The sequence below is a fragment of the Panthera pardus genome, unplaced genomic scaffold (assembly GCF_024362965.1).
Source record: "Panthera pardus isolate Hobbes unplaced genomic scaffold, ASM2436296v1 HiC_scaffold_10, whole genome shotgun sequence".
Classification (NCBI taxonomy): domain Eukaryota; kingdom Metazoa; phylum Chordata; class Mammalia; order Carnivora; family Felidae; genus Panthera; species Panthera pardus.
The window spans coordinates 109,865,390-109,878,850 of NW_026526655.1; the positions used below are offsets into that span (position 1 = coordinate 109,865,390).

Consider the following 13,461-nt stretch of genomic DNA (forward strand, 5'->3'; position numbering starts at 1 on the left):
CCCACACATTCCCAGATATTCCTTGCCCTTGAACCTCAGAGACCACAGAAATGAAAGTCTCTTCTGATCCTGGGCTAGGGCAAGCAAGTTGGAGAAGCACCCCTCCTGAAAATTTCTAAAAGGAATATGTCTCCTCCATCCCTGGGGGTTGGGGGAGGAGGGAGTCCAGGTTTGTTTGAGGGTTGATGTACAATGAGCACTGGCCTTGGAGTCAGGTAGATCTCGATTCAAATCTTGCCCGTGACACCTCTAGCTGTGTGATGTACACAAGTTTCTTAACCTCTTTGGTTTTAACTTCCCGACTATGAAACGAGGACAGGCACCCTAACTTGTAGGGTTGTGATGAGGCTATGTGATGGCACCTGCATAGAGCCCAGCACCTAGGAAGCACTCCATAAGTGCTAGTTCCCTGAGACTGAGAATTCTAAAACATTCTAAAGAGCAACTCAGCCACAGAGACCTATGCGGCCAGCTGTGTTATTTTATAGAGTTAATGGGTAACTTGGCTGCTGTAGGCTAGAGGGGAAGATCAGGGCCACCAGGAAACAAGCAACTTCAGGTCGCTCCAGGATGTGCTGGTAGAGGTACAGTGAAATGCTCCTTATACTCTGTTTCGGTTGCTATGGCAATATTACAACGGGCTTGATCATTGAACAGAAACACAATGACGCATAAGTTGTCCTACGGAGGCATTTGGGCTCAGCTCAAAAACGTATTTTTAGAAATTCACAAAATATCTGTGTCTTGGGGAGAATTGTGGCAGTCACATTAGGCTGCCTAAGAGCCAAGTCTGGTCACAGGTGTGACAAACAGGAAGAGCCTGCCCCGACTGCCATCAGCCCCTCTTCCTGATTTCCTGGGCTTGGGTTACCTCAGCAGTGGAAACTGTGAGCCCCGCCAGCTCACACAGCAGCCAGGCCAGGTCCCTGCAGTGACATGCACACCGTTTTGCTGGGTGTGCATGCCCCTTGTTTCAATAAGTTCCCTTCTTTAGCCTTCCTGTAGCGCCATAATGCAAACAGGGCTGTGAGCACAGATTCGTTCATAGCAGTGTTGTGGGTAATAGCAAAGCATTGGGTGCCTGCCGATGTCCATCCAGGGAGGATGATTACACAAATGATGGGACATTTATAGGAGGGACTTGAATGCTGTCCTTAAAGACAGGTGATTAAAGTTTGGTACAGTGTAGGAAAATGCTTATGATATCAATGTCAAATGTGAAAAACAAAGTGGGAAAGAAGTTCGTAGGTATCCAAAAGGTGTTTCTGTCAAATTCTGTTTAACACAGACTCTGGCTAGAGATATAAATTGCTTTCTTCGCACAAATATTCTGTTCTGCTTTTTTTTTTTTTCATGAGGGCAGAGGAAGAGGGCCATAGAGGACCCAGCCTGGTGCAGGGGGTCCCAGAGCAAGGAACTCACCATTTCTGGGAGCTGCAGCTCACCAATCCTGCAGGAGTGAAATGGTGTCTAACCCAGAGAGGCTACGTGCCATGTGATCCCCCACCCCACCCCCAAACCAAGTGTTGGCCCAGAAACTGGCTGAGACTTTAAGGGGGCAAGAGGCTAGCTGGTGCCAAGGTAGGACTCACAGGGAGTGGGTGGGGGGCGGCTGAAAGTCTCAGAGCACACGCTTCCTCCAAATGGCCCCTTGGTTAGTCATCCCCCAGCTCGTTCCCTACCTCTGGCATGGGCTACCTGGTTGTAAGAAAGAAACTCCTTCAAGCTGTTTCAGCAGCAGGAGCGTTCAACAGAGGAGAGCTGGGACTGCAAGGGGTCCCTGCGGGAAGCCCAGGAAGCCCTCGGGCAGTGATGACCTCCGTCTGGGACCATCTCTGCAACCAGTCTACTTTACCCTTCTCTCTCCACCAACACTTGGTTCCTGTCTCCAAAAAAGGCCGAGGTCAGGGTTGCCACCTGCTGGGGCTCAGCTCTATCTGAAAGGTGACAGGGGCTTCCCACACCTCGGCCTGCAGTTCCCAAGTGCCTCCCAAACCCTGGGCCTGGGAAGGAGCCTGCCTGGCTCTAGTGGGACCAACTGTGAGCACCATCCCAAGGTCTCTCTTCACCCAAGGGAAGGGCTGCAGCTGAATAGTCCCTCCTGTGGACTCCCCTTCCACCTGCCTTCAAAGCCCCCACACTCACACTTTCAGGGATTGCCTCCCCCTACAGCATGGCCTCTCCCAGTGCACACCGCTTGAAAGGTCTGTATTAGCCTCACTGCAGAACCCCCCCTTCCCTCGAGCCCCAGCTCAAGCCAGCTGCCCCTGCTTCTGGGGACCCCACTGAAAACCTAGTTGTGCTAATGGCCTTTAGCTCTGTTATAGGCTTCCTAGCCTCTCCTGTGTGTGTGCCCCAATTAGGACACGGGATGTTTGGGAGCAGAGGTCCTGCATGGGTGTCTTTGGAGTCCCTGTGATGCCCAGGAATATGCTGAACTCCCTTGATTGATCAGCTGATTGTCACCATGGGGTTGGCTGGTGGCCAGCAACAGGTACATGGAGTGCGGGCTCTGATGACCTGTGGGGAGTCTTCGCTGAAGAGGCCAGGGTTAAAGATCAGGCTGCTGTGAGGCTCTGCTGGCTGGGGCTGCCATGTGGGAGGGGATGGGGCCCAGGACAAAGTCCTGTAATAAATTACGTGGGGCCGGACTGCTGGGCCATTTCCTCTTGGGTCCCTTCTGCGTCTTCCTCCTCTCCCTTACTTTCTGACACGCCCAGAGCCCTGGCACTGCCTTGTTTCCCTGCTCTTTCGGAGTGCCCAGGGTGGAGGGGAAGGGAGTCAGCGAGACCCCTGTCCTGAGAAGGTAGGGGAATACGGGGGCTTCTCTGCCAGCCGGCTGCACCGGTGGGGGGGCTGGGAGGGCTATGTTCTGCCAGCTGGGAAGATGGGAGGAGGGAGTCACCCCTCGGGAGGAGGGTTGCGGGGGGGTGGGGGACTGGGGGGGCTGTGTCCTGCCAGCTGGGAGGATGGGAGGAGGGAGTCACCACTCGGGAGGAGGGTCGCGGGGGCGGGTGGGAGGTGGGCTGGGAGGCACGACTTGACGAAGCCCGGCAGGGCGCACTTGGAAACAAGGTGGGAAAGGCCTGAGAAGTAGAGAGCTAGAGATTCCTTTCAGGAGCCTAGAAACCAGGAACACCAGCCCAGAGATTTGTTCCATCAGGATGCAGGGCCGGCCTGGGGGCCGAGGAGGAGGAGGAGGAGCAGGAGGAGGAGGAGGGAAGCCAACTGGCCCTCTTCTGTAAGAAGGTGGACTCACTGGCAGGGGGGATGGCGGGGTCGGGAGGCAGCCAGGCCAGCTACCCTAGCCGGCAGCCTTCTCATAGCAGGAGGACTCACCAAGGAGGAACCATGGAGTGTAAGGGACCGCCTGGGCACCGATCATCTGGCACCTGACAGACGTCAGCTGTGCCACATGTGCCATCGCACTGTGCCCTCACAGCGCACTGGTGTTATTGCCTCCATTTTATGGACAAGGAGACTGAGGACCATGGAATGGGGCGCAGAGTCGAGACTGGACTCCAGGGCCCAGGCTCCTCTGACTCACCTGTGTATCATCTTGGACAATTGCAGGCAGTTGTGTCAATCACCTCTGAAAGGCTTGGGCCCCTGGGGAGAGGCAGGACCCTGCCAGCCTGGCCCCAAAGCCTCCTGGGTGGGAGTGTTGGGTTGTTGGGGCCCCAGGGGGCTGGGGGAGGGTTTTTTTCTCACTTGAGCTGCCGGCGTGCTGGGCATCCACCCCTATTTCACAGATGAGAAAATCTGAGATGCAGAGTAGGAGGGTCTGGCAGCCAGAGGAGTGGGGCCCCATCCTAAATCTTCTAAGTTGGGTATGTTTGTTCCCCACAGCCAGGCCTCCCCCTGAGTCCACACTCTGTAACTCTGGACTTGAATTTTGTTCTAACCCATAAAACCCCAAAACTCCATTGCAGATTTTAGTTCAAAGAAAACCAAAACTCTGCACGGGGCTGGCTCTCTAGGCCTGCAGCATGTGGCCCCAGGAAATCTGTTTTGAACCACTCAGCTCAATAGCACTTCCTGCAGGAAGCCTTCCCCACTGCCCAGGACCTGCCGGGCACCCTGCTGACTGGCCCTCAGGTGCCTCTTCCCAGAGGACCTGTGTCCGTGTCTGGCTTAGGTCCTGGGGTATTCTCACTCAGGCACGGGGCGAGGCACAGCTCTGTGGGGAAGTGACGCGGCACGATGAACACTCCCAGTTACCCAGTTGCATCTATGTCACAGCACGCTTTTCACATCTTGCACCACATCTCTTGCTTCCATGGTGTCACTCAGTCCACATGACATGCTGCAGTGAGGAAGAGCAGGAATTGCAAGTTTTTCGCAAAAGAGGGCGTTGAGATAAAGGAGGATAACATTCTTTGCCTTGAACCACTGAATATGAGTACCCGGAGGTGCACAGGCTGGATCTCCTCGGGGATCTGTCCCCTGCCTCCACCCAGGGCGTGGCAGAGGACAGGCACTGGGGAAGATACATTGAAAAAATGCAGTAGCTAGTAGCAAGCAAAGCTAGGAACAAAGTCTAGTTTTCTATCCAATGCCACTTGGGACTCCCTTGCCTACCTCCTCAATCAAACAGCATGCACTGTGTTCCTTCACTGCTGGGCTGGTGAGGTGAGACTGTGTGAAGGAAAAGTGACCCCACCAGGGGCATAGACCACACAGGCATCAAGAAGTCAGAGGAGGAGATGGCTGGGGCTGAGTCCAGGGTGGGAAGGAGAAAGAGTGACAGAGAAGGAGGCGAAGGGACACAGATGGGCTGTGTAGAGAGGATGGCTTGATGTCAGTGCTGGAGAACTGGGATGTTCCAGGCCAAGGAAGTGGCATCACAAAGATCTGGTCTGGGCACAGCCAGTTCCTACCAGGAGCCAAGTGTGGGAGGAGGGAAGCAGTAAATGCTCCTTCCATGATGACAGAACTGCGCTGTCCAACACAGTAGCCACAAGCCACATGTGGCTACTGAGCACCTGAAGTGTGGTTGGCATGACTGAGCAATTGAATTTCTAATTTCAACTACAATGAATTTAAACGTACACAGTCACATGTGGCTAGTGGCTACCATATTGGACAGTGCAGTCCTAGAGAGTGCAGCGTATCAGACCAAGGGGAGAGGTGAAGTAAAATAAACAAGGACTTCACAGCCAGAAGAGCAGGGGTTCAAATCCTGACTCAGCCACCTACTAAGTGTGGGACCTGAAGCCCCAGTGTCTTCATCTGTCAAATGGAACCATGTCAGTTACCATGTAGCATTGTTGTGTAGATTGAATTAATAAACTACTGTTGGAAAACTCTTAGCAGCGTGCGTGAGTACAGTCTGAGCCCCTACTCTGTTCTGTGGGGAGGGACAGAGTGTAGAGGGCAGGCAAAGGAACCACAGCACAGTGGAACAGTGTATGTTAGTCTGTAAATCCCTCAGTGATCACCTGCCTTATTCAAAAAGTAAACAAAAGAGAGTCACTTGAGGCAGCTTACAGAGATACCTAGAATGCAACAAAATCAAAAATAAAATAAAGGAGAAAGCAAGAGGAAGGGAAAATTAAGGTAGGAAAGCACAATTCAGCTCTCTTAGAGGAAGGCTAGTAAATGAAGTTCCAGTATATTTGCTAGACATAGCCACCACGTTCATTGTGAGAGTCCTGGTGGGCAATGCAAAAACGAAAATGTAAGCAGTGCCGAGTTTAAACATGCCCTTGTTAAGAACAAGCTAGTCTCTGAGAAGAAGCCCGGCTTTCCTGATGGGATGTCATGAAGGGGATACCAAGCAAGGGAATACCATTGCCAAAAATAGTAAATTCAGGAGGGCTTCTCAAGGGCCCTCTCTTCCGAGGTCTCTCTGGGCAGGCTGGCAGCACTCTGCCACAGCAAAGCTCCGAGAAGGTCTTCTCTGGGCGAGTGAAAACCATGAGTTTCAACGCAGGCCAGGGTCTTCTGGAGCCAGAGAAGGTAGACATTAGCTACAATGGCTGAGTACAGAGTCAGGGAGGCTGCAAGGAAACACTCAAGCCAGGTCTGAAGGAGTGGGCCAGAGATGAGGCCGTAGAGGCGGGCACTTGACCTGTACCTGCAGGGAGCCCTAGAGGCTTGTGTGTCAGGTGTGCAGGGAGGAGGGATAAACCTAGTGTAAGGCCCCGGGAGGGTCTAGGAGCCAGGTTCTGAGAAAGCTAGGTCCCTCAGCTTGACGTGAGCACACACAGCAAGGTTTTTGGCCGTAGGGGTGGCCAGGCCCTGTGCTCACTAGGGCAGGATGGGACGGAGGCCTATAGCTTCACACCCTGAACTCTGGCCTTATCTGGGCAAAAGAGAAGGGATCCCTGGTGAGGACCCAGGAGCATCATGTCTCTGGGCTGGGGGTACCTCTTGGGGACATATACCTCCTGAACTGCCAGTCACATGGTATTCACAGGAACGCCACCCCATTGATATCACCCCACACGCCAGACAATCCTGTGTGGTGGGACTCCCTTTCAATGGAGGGTGTGTCCCTCTGGACCCTGGGCTTTGGAGAGGGGCTGAGCCATCCTGGCTGCATCAGGGCACACGGAGAGACTCAGAGTCGGGGTTGACAGGCCCTGTCCCAGTGTGCACTGCCAAAGCAGCACCACTGTGAGCTCTCGCCTCGATGGTGCTGCTATCAGCCCCTCCCGGCCCTCCCCGTCACTGAGCTTGGTGGCTGATCAAAAAGGGAGTAGGATTTCAGGAAGCCAAACAATGCCATAGACAGCAACGCAAAGAATAAAAGCAAAATAAATAATAAAAATATACGGATATAGAAACATAACAGAAAGGAGCAAAATGTGAAGGAAAATTCTTCCCCCACCTTCCTCCCTCTCTACTCCATGCCAATCCTCAGTTCCAGAAGAAACCACTGGTAACAGTTCAATATAATTACCTCTAAAAAGGATGTATCTCCATCTTTATATATATGCATCTTTCATCTGTTTAAACAAAAATAGCATGATACTATAAAAGATAGCTCACTTTTATTTCATACTCAAATATCAACACACGTACTAGATCAAACCATCTGAAACTACCAATATTTGGTTGTCTTGAGTGTCTGCAGTGGGATGGTCTAGTCAGAGTCCCTGTCACCTGCTGGACTGTGCTGCCTTCCACTGAGTGGTGGCCTCTTTCACCTACGCCAGCCCATTTTTGTTCCCGTTTGGAGTGACAGATTCCACATCAGACACCCTTGGCTCTGGAGGAGTTGGCTGGTTGCACAGGGTAACTTCCAAGCCTCTCAATCCCTCACCCAGATCCAGACACCCTTTCTGCATCCCTTCATTGCCAGCCCTCCAGGGTAGCGTCCCCCCTCTGGACTAGCTTCCCATAGACCAGAGAGTCCGTGTGTGTTTTGCTTCTCAGACCGCAGTCTCCTGTTCGGTGCCCCATATACCACATGGCACACAGCCCCTCCTAGTCCCAGGAACATTTTGACTCTCTCCCCAACTCCACCTCCCCACTCACCTTTCAGCATTTCTTTACCTCTTCTCCCATACTCCACTTCAGTGATACTCAGAAGCGCATGATAGTGGTGTGGCTTTAGACATCCTACAGCTCTGAAGAGGGCTTTGGTAACCAGCTCACCCTTCTCCTCTCAGGTGATGGTCACCCCCATTCTGGTTCCTTAGGTTCAGTACACCCTGGAGCCAGTTCAGGACACTGACCCTGGTGGGCTCAGCAGCACACTGACCTACTTCAGGGCTGGGCAAGGGGCCTGAGCTAAGAATAAAGCATCTCACTAACAAGAAGCAGGAACTTGCAAATACTCTGAGGGCTTTCCCTCAGGGGCAACACCATACTTACTTCCCTGGGATGGGGGGGGGCATGTCTGCTCCCATCTTCCTGGTGGCCATCTATCCATCTACCCACCCACCCACTCATTTATCCATCCATACATTCAGCAAGCATATTGTGAGCCCCTACTGGAATGAGTAGGGCATAGTTCTGTTTTTAAGATTCTTGCAAGTGTGAGAGAGACACACACAGTGACACATAAAAACAGCAATAAGAGCTGAGGTAGAAAATCATAGCTGCAGCATATGAGGGTGTGTGTACCTGTGTGTGGGTACATACAGGCAAGCACATGTGTTCCTTCCAAACTCCTATCAGATGAAGTACACAGACACCAAAGTGAGAGAGAATGCGGGGGGGCTTCTGGAACTGCATGAAATTTGGTGTGGCCTGTGGGAGGAGAGGTGAGATACAAGGCTGAAATCTAGACAGGTCATGATCCCGAAGGACCTGAATGCCATAAGGGTATGACGCACATGCTCCTGGCTATGGAGAGGTATGATATGGTCAGTTTTTTGTATCTTTTAATGATCACTTGGTTGGTAGAATGGAGAATAATTTTTTGGAGAGGCCAGGAAGCAAGTCTACCTGGGAGGCTTCCTGTCTCTCAAGTGAAGGATGACAGGGGACTAAGAGATGGGCAGGAGGCATCACAGACTGTAGTTTTTCCTTTCTTTTAGTGTCTTTTACCTGGCTTTGGTATTAGGGTAATGCTGGCTCAGAATTAGGAAGTGTTGGGAAGTGTTTTCTGTGCTTCTGTTTCCTGGGAGATGTTGTAGAGAATTGGTACCATTTCTTCCTTAGATGTTTAGTGGAATTCATTGGTGAAACCATCTAGGCCTGATGCTTCTTTTTTGACAGGTTGTTAATTATTGATTCAATTTCTTTAATAGATATAGGCCTATTCAGATTGTCTATTTCTTCTTGTGTGAGTTTTTGACAGTTCTGTCTTTCAGGGAATTGGTCTATTTTATCTAAATTTACCAAATTTGTAGATATCTAGCTGTTTATAATATTCCTTTTTTATCCTTTTAATGTCAATGGGATCAGGTCAACTATCCTCCAGATGTCCCTCTTTCATTTCTGATATTATAAATTTGTGTCTTCTCTCTTTTTTTCTTGGTTAGCTTGGCTAGAGTTTTATCAGTTTTATTGATGTTTTCAAAGAACAAGATTTTGGTTTCATTGATTTTCCCTATTGATTTCCTATTCTCAAATTTGGGATTTCTGCTCTAATTTTTATTGTTTCTTTTTTTCTTCTTCTTGCTTTAGGATTATATTGCTCTTTTTTATCTAGTTTCCTAGGGTGGAAACTCAGATTATTAGTTTTAGATCTTTCTTCTTTTTAATTTTTTTAAAGGTTTTGTTTTTAAGTAATCTCTACCCCCAATATGGGGCTTGAACTCACAACCCCAAGATCAAGAATCACATGCTCCACTGACTGAGCCAGTCAGGCACCCCTTAGAACTTTCTTCTTTTTTAAAAAATTTTTTAAAAATGTTTTAATTTATTTTTGAGACATAGAGAGACAGAGCATGAGCAGGGGAGGGGCAGAGAGAGAGGGAGACACAGAATCTGAAGCAGGCTCCAGGCTCTGAGCTGTCAGCACAGAGCCCGACGTGGGGCTCGAACTCACAGACTGTGAGATCATGACCTGAGCTGAAGTCGGACGCTTAACCAACTGAACCACCCAGGCACCCACCTTCTTTTTAAATATAGTCTTTCAATGTTATGTATTTCCCTCTAAGCATAGCTTTCACTACATCCCACAAATTTTGATAAGTTGTATTTTCATTTTCATTTAGTTGAAAACATTTAAAATATTTCTTAAGACTTCTTTGATTCATGTATTAATTATAAATGTGTTTCTTAATCTCCAAGTATTTTGGGATTTTTCTATTTTGATTTAATTTAATACCATCATGGTCTGAGAGCAGACATTGTATGATTTCTATTCTTTTAAATTTGTTCAGGTATGTTAATGGCTCAGAATTTGGTCTATCTTGGTGAATGTTCCACATGAACTTGAAAAACATGTATATTCTGCTGTTGTTGGCTGAAGTATTCTACCAATGTCAGTTACATTCAATTGATTGATGATGCCATTGAATTTGATGATGTCCTTACTGATTTTCTGCCTGCTAGATGTGTCATTGTTGATAGAGGAGTATTAAAGACTCCAACTATAATAGTGGACTCATCTTTCTCTCCTTGTAGTTCTACCTATTTTTGCCTCATGTATTTTGATGCCCTGCTTTTAGGTACATACATGTTAAGTAATGTCATGTCTTCTTTGAGAATTGGCCCTCCTGGGCCAATTTATTGTTGTTTGTTTGTTTGTTTTGTTTGTTTATTCATCTATTTTTGAGAGAGAGAGAGAGAAAGTGCACAAATGAGCTAGGGGCCGAGAGAGAGAGAGGAAGAAAGAGAAGTGGCTCATCCAAAGTGGGGCTCACGCTCACCCAAAACGGGGATTGTGTTCATGAACTGTGAGATCATGACCTGAGCCAAAGTCAAATACTTAACTGACTGAGCTACCCAGGCACCTCTGTTGTTTATAATTATGTAATGCCCTATTTAATCCTCATAATTCTCCTTGCCCTGGAGTCTGCTCTGTCTGAAATAACCAAAGCTACTCCAGCTTTCTTTTGATTAGTGTTAGCATGGTATATCTTTCTTTATCTCTTTATTTTTAATCTGTTTTTATTTTTAAAGTGGGTTTCTTGTAGACAACATATAGCTGGGAACCTCAAGTTTTAATAGATGAAATCTTCAAATGAAAGCAATCATTTAAAGATGGGGATAAGAGGATGACTCAAATGTTTAAAAAAAATTTTTTTATGTTTATTTATTTGAGAGAGAGAGAGACAGAGCACGAGCTGGGTCAGGGCAGAGAGAGAAGGAGACAGAATCTAAAACAGGCTCCAGGCTCTGAGCTGTCAGCATAGAGTCCAACGTGGGGCTCAAACCCACAAACCATGAGATCATGACCTGAGCCAAAGTCGAACACTCAACTGACTGAGCCACCCAGGCACCCCATGATTCAAATGTTTTATTCACAATTGCTAATAGCATTCACTGGGATAAAGAATGCATGGAAAAGAGCAGATGCGGAAACAGAGGAGATGAGTTGCTGTGGTCATGCTGAGTTTAATGTGTCCATAACCTATCTGCTGGACATATCCAGAAAATGGGGCTTTGGTAGACCTGGAGTTCAGGAGAAAGGTGGGGATTGGAGACATTGATTTTGGACTTGGAAGTGCATTAATCCTGGCAGTGGCCCTGGAAGAGGGTGGGAATGCACAAGGGGGATGTGCAAGCTGAAAGAGAATAGAATGGGGGGTCACCAGATCAGGGAGAATTCTTTGGTTTCAATGACTTAGCTCAAATAATCAAAGTACAAAAAGTCAGAGACAGAATTTCTGTCCTTTGTCTCCTTCCAACTCCCAACTTTACTCTCCCAAGCCAGCTGTTTTCAGGACATTAGGACAGTAACCTCTGGCAATTTTGGAATCACACTTCAAATTTTCGTGGCTGGACAGAAAACCAACCCCCAGTTCCAATTAGAACATCTCAGGGAAAGCCTGTGGTTGGCCCTTGCTTGAGTCATAGTCTGGTTTTGGGTACCATGATTTATGTCATTGACAGTCCTTATCCGGAACACAGTTTGGACAAAGGAAGGAGAATTTCCCTGAAAAGAACAGAGGGAGGCACTTCAAGCAGACCAAAACAATCAGCATCTCCCTCAGACAGGAAGAGGTCAAGGTGAAGGGAAAGGCCCTAGGAGGAGATTGGGGGCCATATTCTTATGGCATTCAGGTTCTTCAGGATCATGACCTGCCTGGATTTCAGCTTTGTGTCTCACCTCTCCTCCCACAGGGTACAGCAAATTTCATGCAGTTACAGAGGTTGATGTAGCCTTTGGTGTCTGTGTACTTCATCTGATATGAGTTTGGAAGGAACACATGTGCATGCCTATACCCCTGGAAGGCAGCCAGGAGCTGGGGGCAGGTTTGAAAGGAGGCAGACCAGGGTTGGATTCCCAGCTGTGCTGCTAACTTACTGGGTCACCTGCCCTTTGTGGGATCCCATTTAACAAATGGGGGAACACCTGTGTTTTGGGGTGCTATGAGATTTATATAAAGTATGTCATGTGTCTTTAGCTATGCTGCCTTGCTTACCTCAGCACTCCCTATAGTGTGTGGTGGTGAATGGCTTTCACAGGTGTCCAAGCAGATAAAATTTGTGCTTCTGGATGACAGGGACTGTGTCTTAAGTACGTTCGGAACCACCTGGACTCCCCATGTCGAACCCAGTACTGAGTGCAAAACAGATGTTCAATAAAGATGAGATAGGGTAGAAGAAACTGAGAAAGCATCTTCTCACACTTAGGTGGGACGGTGACTTATTCGTCCATTTATTTGAGAATCATTTCTTGAGCTGGGCCCCATGCAGGGCATTCGAGGATATGCTGAGGTGCACACGTGGCCCCTGCCCTCCAGGGGCTCCAAGGCGGGGCCATGAGGACTGATGATCTGCTTTTTCTCTGCTCACAGGTCGGGGGAGCTGCCACCCAAGATGTCGGCCTTCAGGCTGGTAAGAATTGCATCTATTGCATCCAGGGATTATCTGGGAATTACACTCAGCGAGAGGCAAGGAGAGCCCCCAAGGAAAATGTCAGAGACAAGGGAGTAGGAAGAACAAGACAGATTATATTACCTAAAGAAAACGAGTCTGGCCAACCTCTGGGCCTGAGCAGGCGGCCACACTTGGCACAGTAATCCCTCACTTCTATTTAAGGCTTAAATGCCTTGACAAGGGGATTTCTCTTTTGTTGTCTCATTGCAACAGTTGCAAGGAGCTCACTCAGAGTGGATGGGAATCAAATACTGGGTCCAATCTCAACTTTGGGCTCTTCGCCATCTTCCCTCAGCTTAATAAACATCTAAGCGCCTGCTGTGTCCCAGTGGCCAAGAGATGGCTCCATGTGGAAAGGAAGGAAATGCTGAGACACTGCCCTGCCCTGGAGTGGGGGGTGGGGGGCACAGGCCTCCAGGCAGCTGGGGTGGTGCAAGCATGATGAGAGAAGGTTGGAGGCTGGAGGAGCCCAGAGGAGAGTCCCAAACCAGCTTGGGCGTTCTTCCCTGCCCTCCACTCCACCCCACCCCTGAATTCCAACCCCAGCCCAGGAAGGCTGGATAGAAAGAAGTCCTTTTTGATAAGAAAATGCCCCAGATATTCTTTTTCTGCATGCAAAGCCACACAGTGGCCATTGTCTCCTCCTGGCTGCTGGATCCACACCGCTGAGAGGGGACAGCATCACCCAGCAACCATGGGCTCCTGCAACCAAGCCCTCCAACTATCTGAGTCACAGAAGGGTGGCTAGGGTTGTCTTTTCCAGAATAGAGACAGGCTGTTCTAGGCTGGAAAGAGAACATACGTGGTTTCAAAATTCAGGCTGCAGGGGCTTTTGGTATCTAAATCACTTTAGAACTTGGCACCATTTTGGAGCATGAGGAGCATGAGTTGTAAGACAAAGCCAGGTTTATTTCACAAAGGAATATACCCATGGGATGCATTAGTCCCAAGGGGCCCACTGGGAACATGACTAACTTCAAGCAGAGTTTAGAAAGCTACCTTTTGGGGGCA

At 49.0% G+C, this 13,461-nt stretch overlaps 1 protein-coding gene across 1 annotated transcript in view; it reads left to right on the forward strand.

Annotated features, from left to right (window-relative positions):
- The first annotated feature begins 2,673 nt into the window (after nt 1-2,673).
- The window catches only part of MYO7B (myosin VIIB), a 90,297-nt gene continuing 79,509 nt past the window's right edge, over nt 2,674-13,461 (forward strand). The window contains exons 1-2 of the mRNA XM_019469461.2: nt 2,674-2,806; nt 12,369-12,408. Of these exons, the coding sequence (XP_019325006.1) occupies nt 12,391-12,408 (18 nt within the window). The 5' untranslated portion in view covers nt 2,674-2,806; nt 12,369-12,390. The remainder of the gene's footprint in view (nt 2,807-12,368; nt 12,409-13,461) is intronic.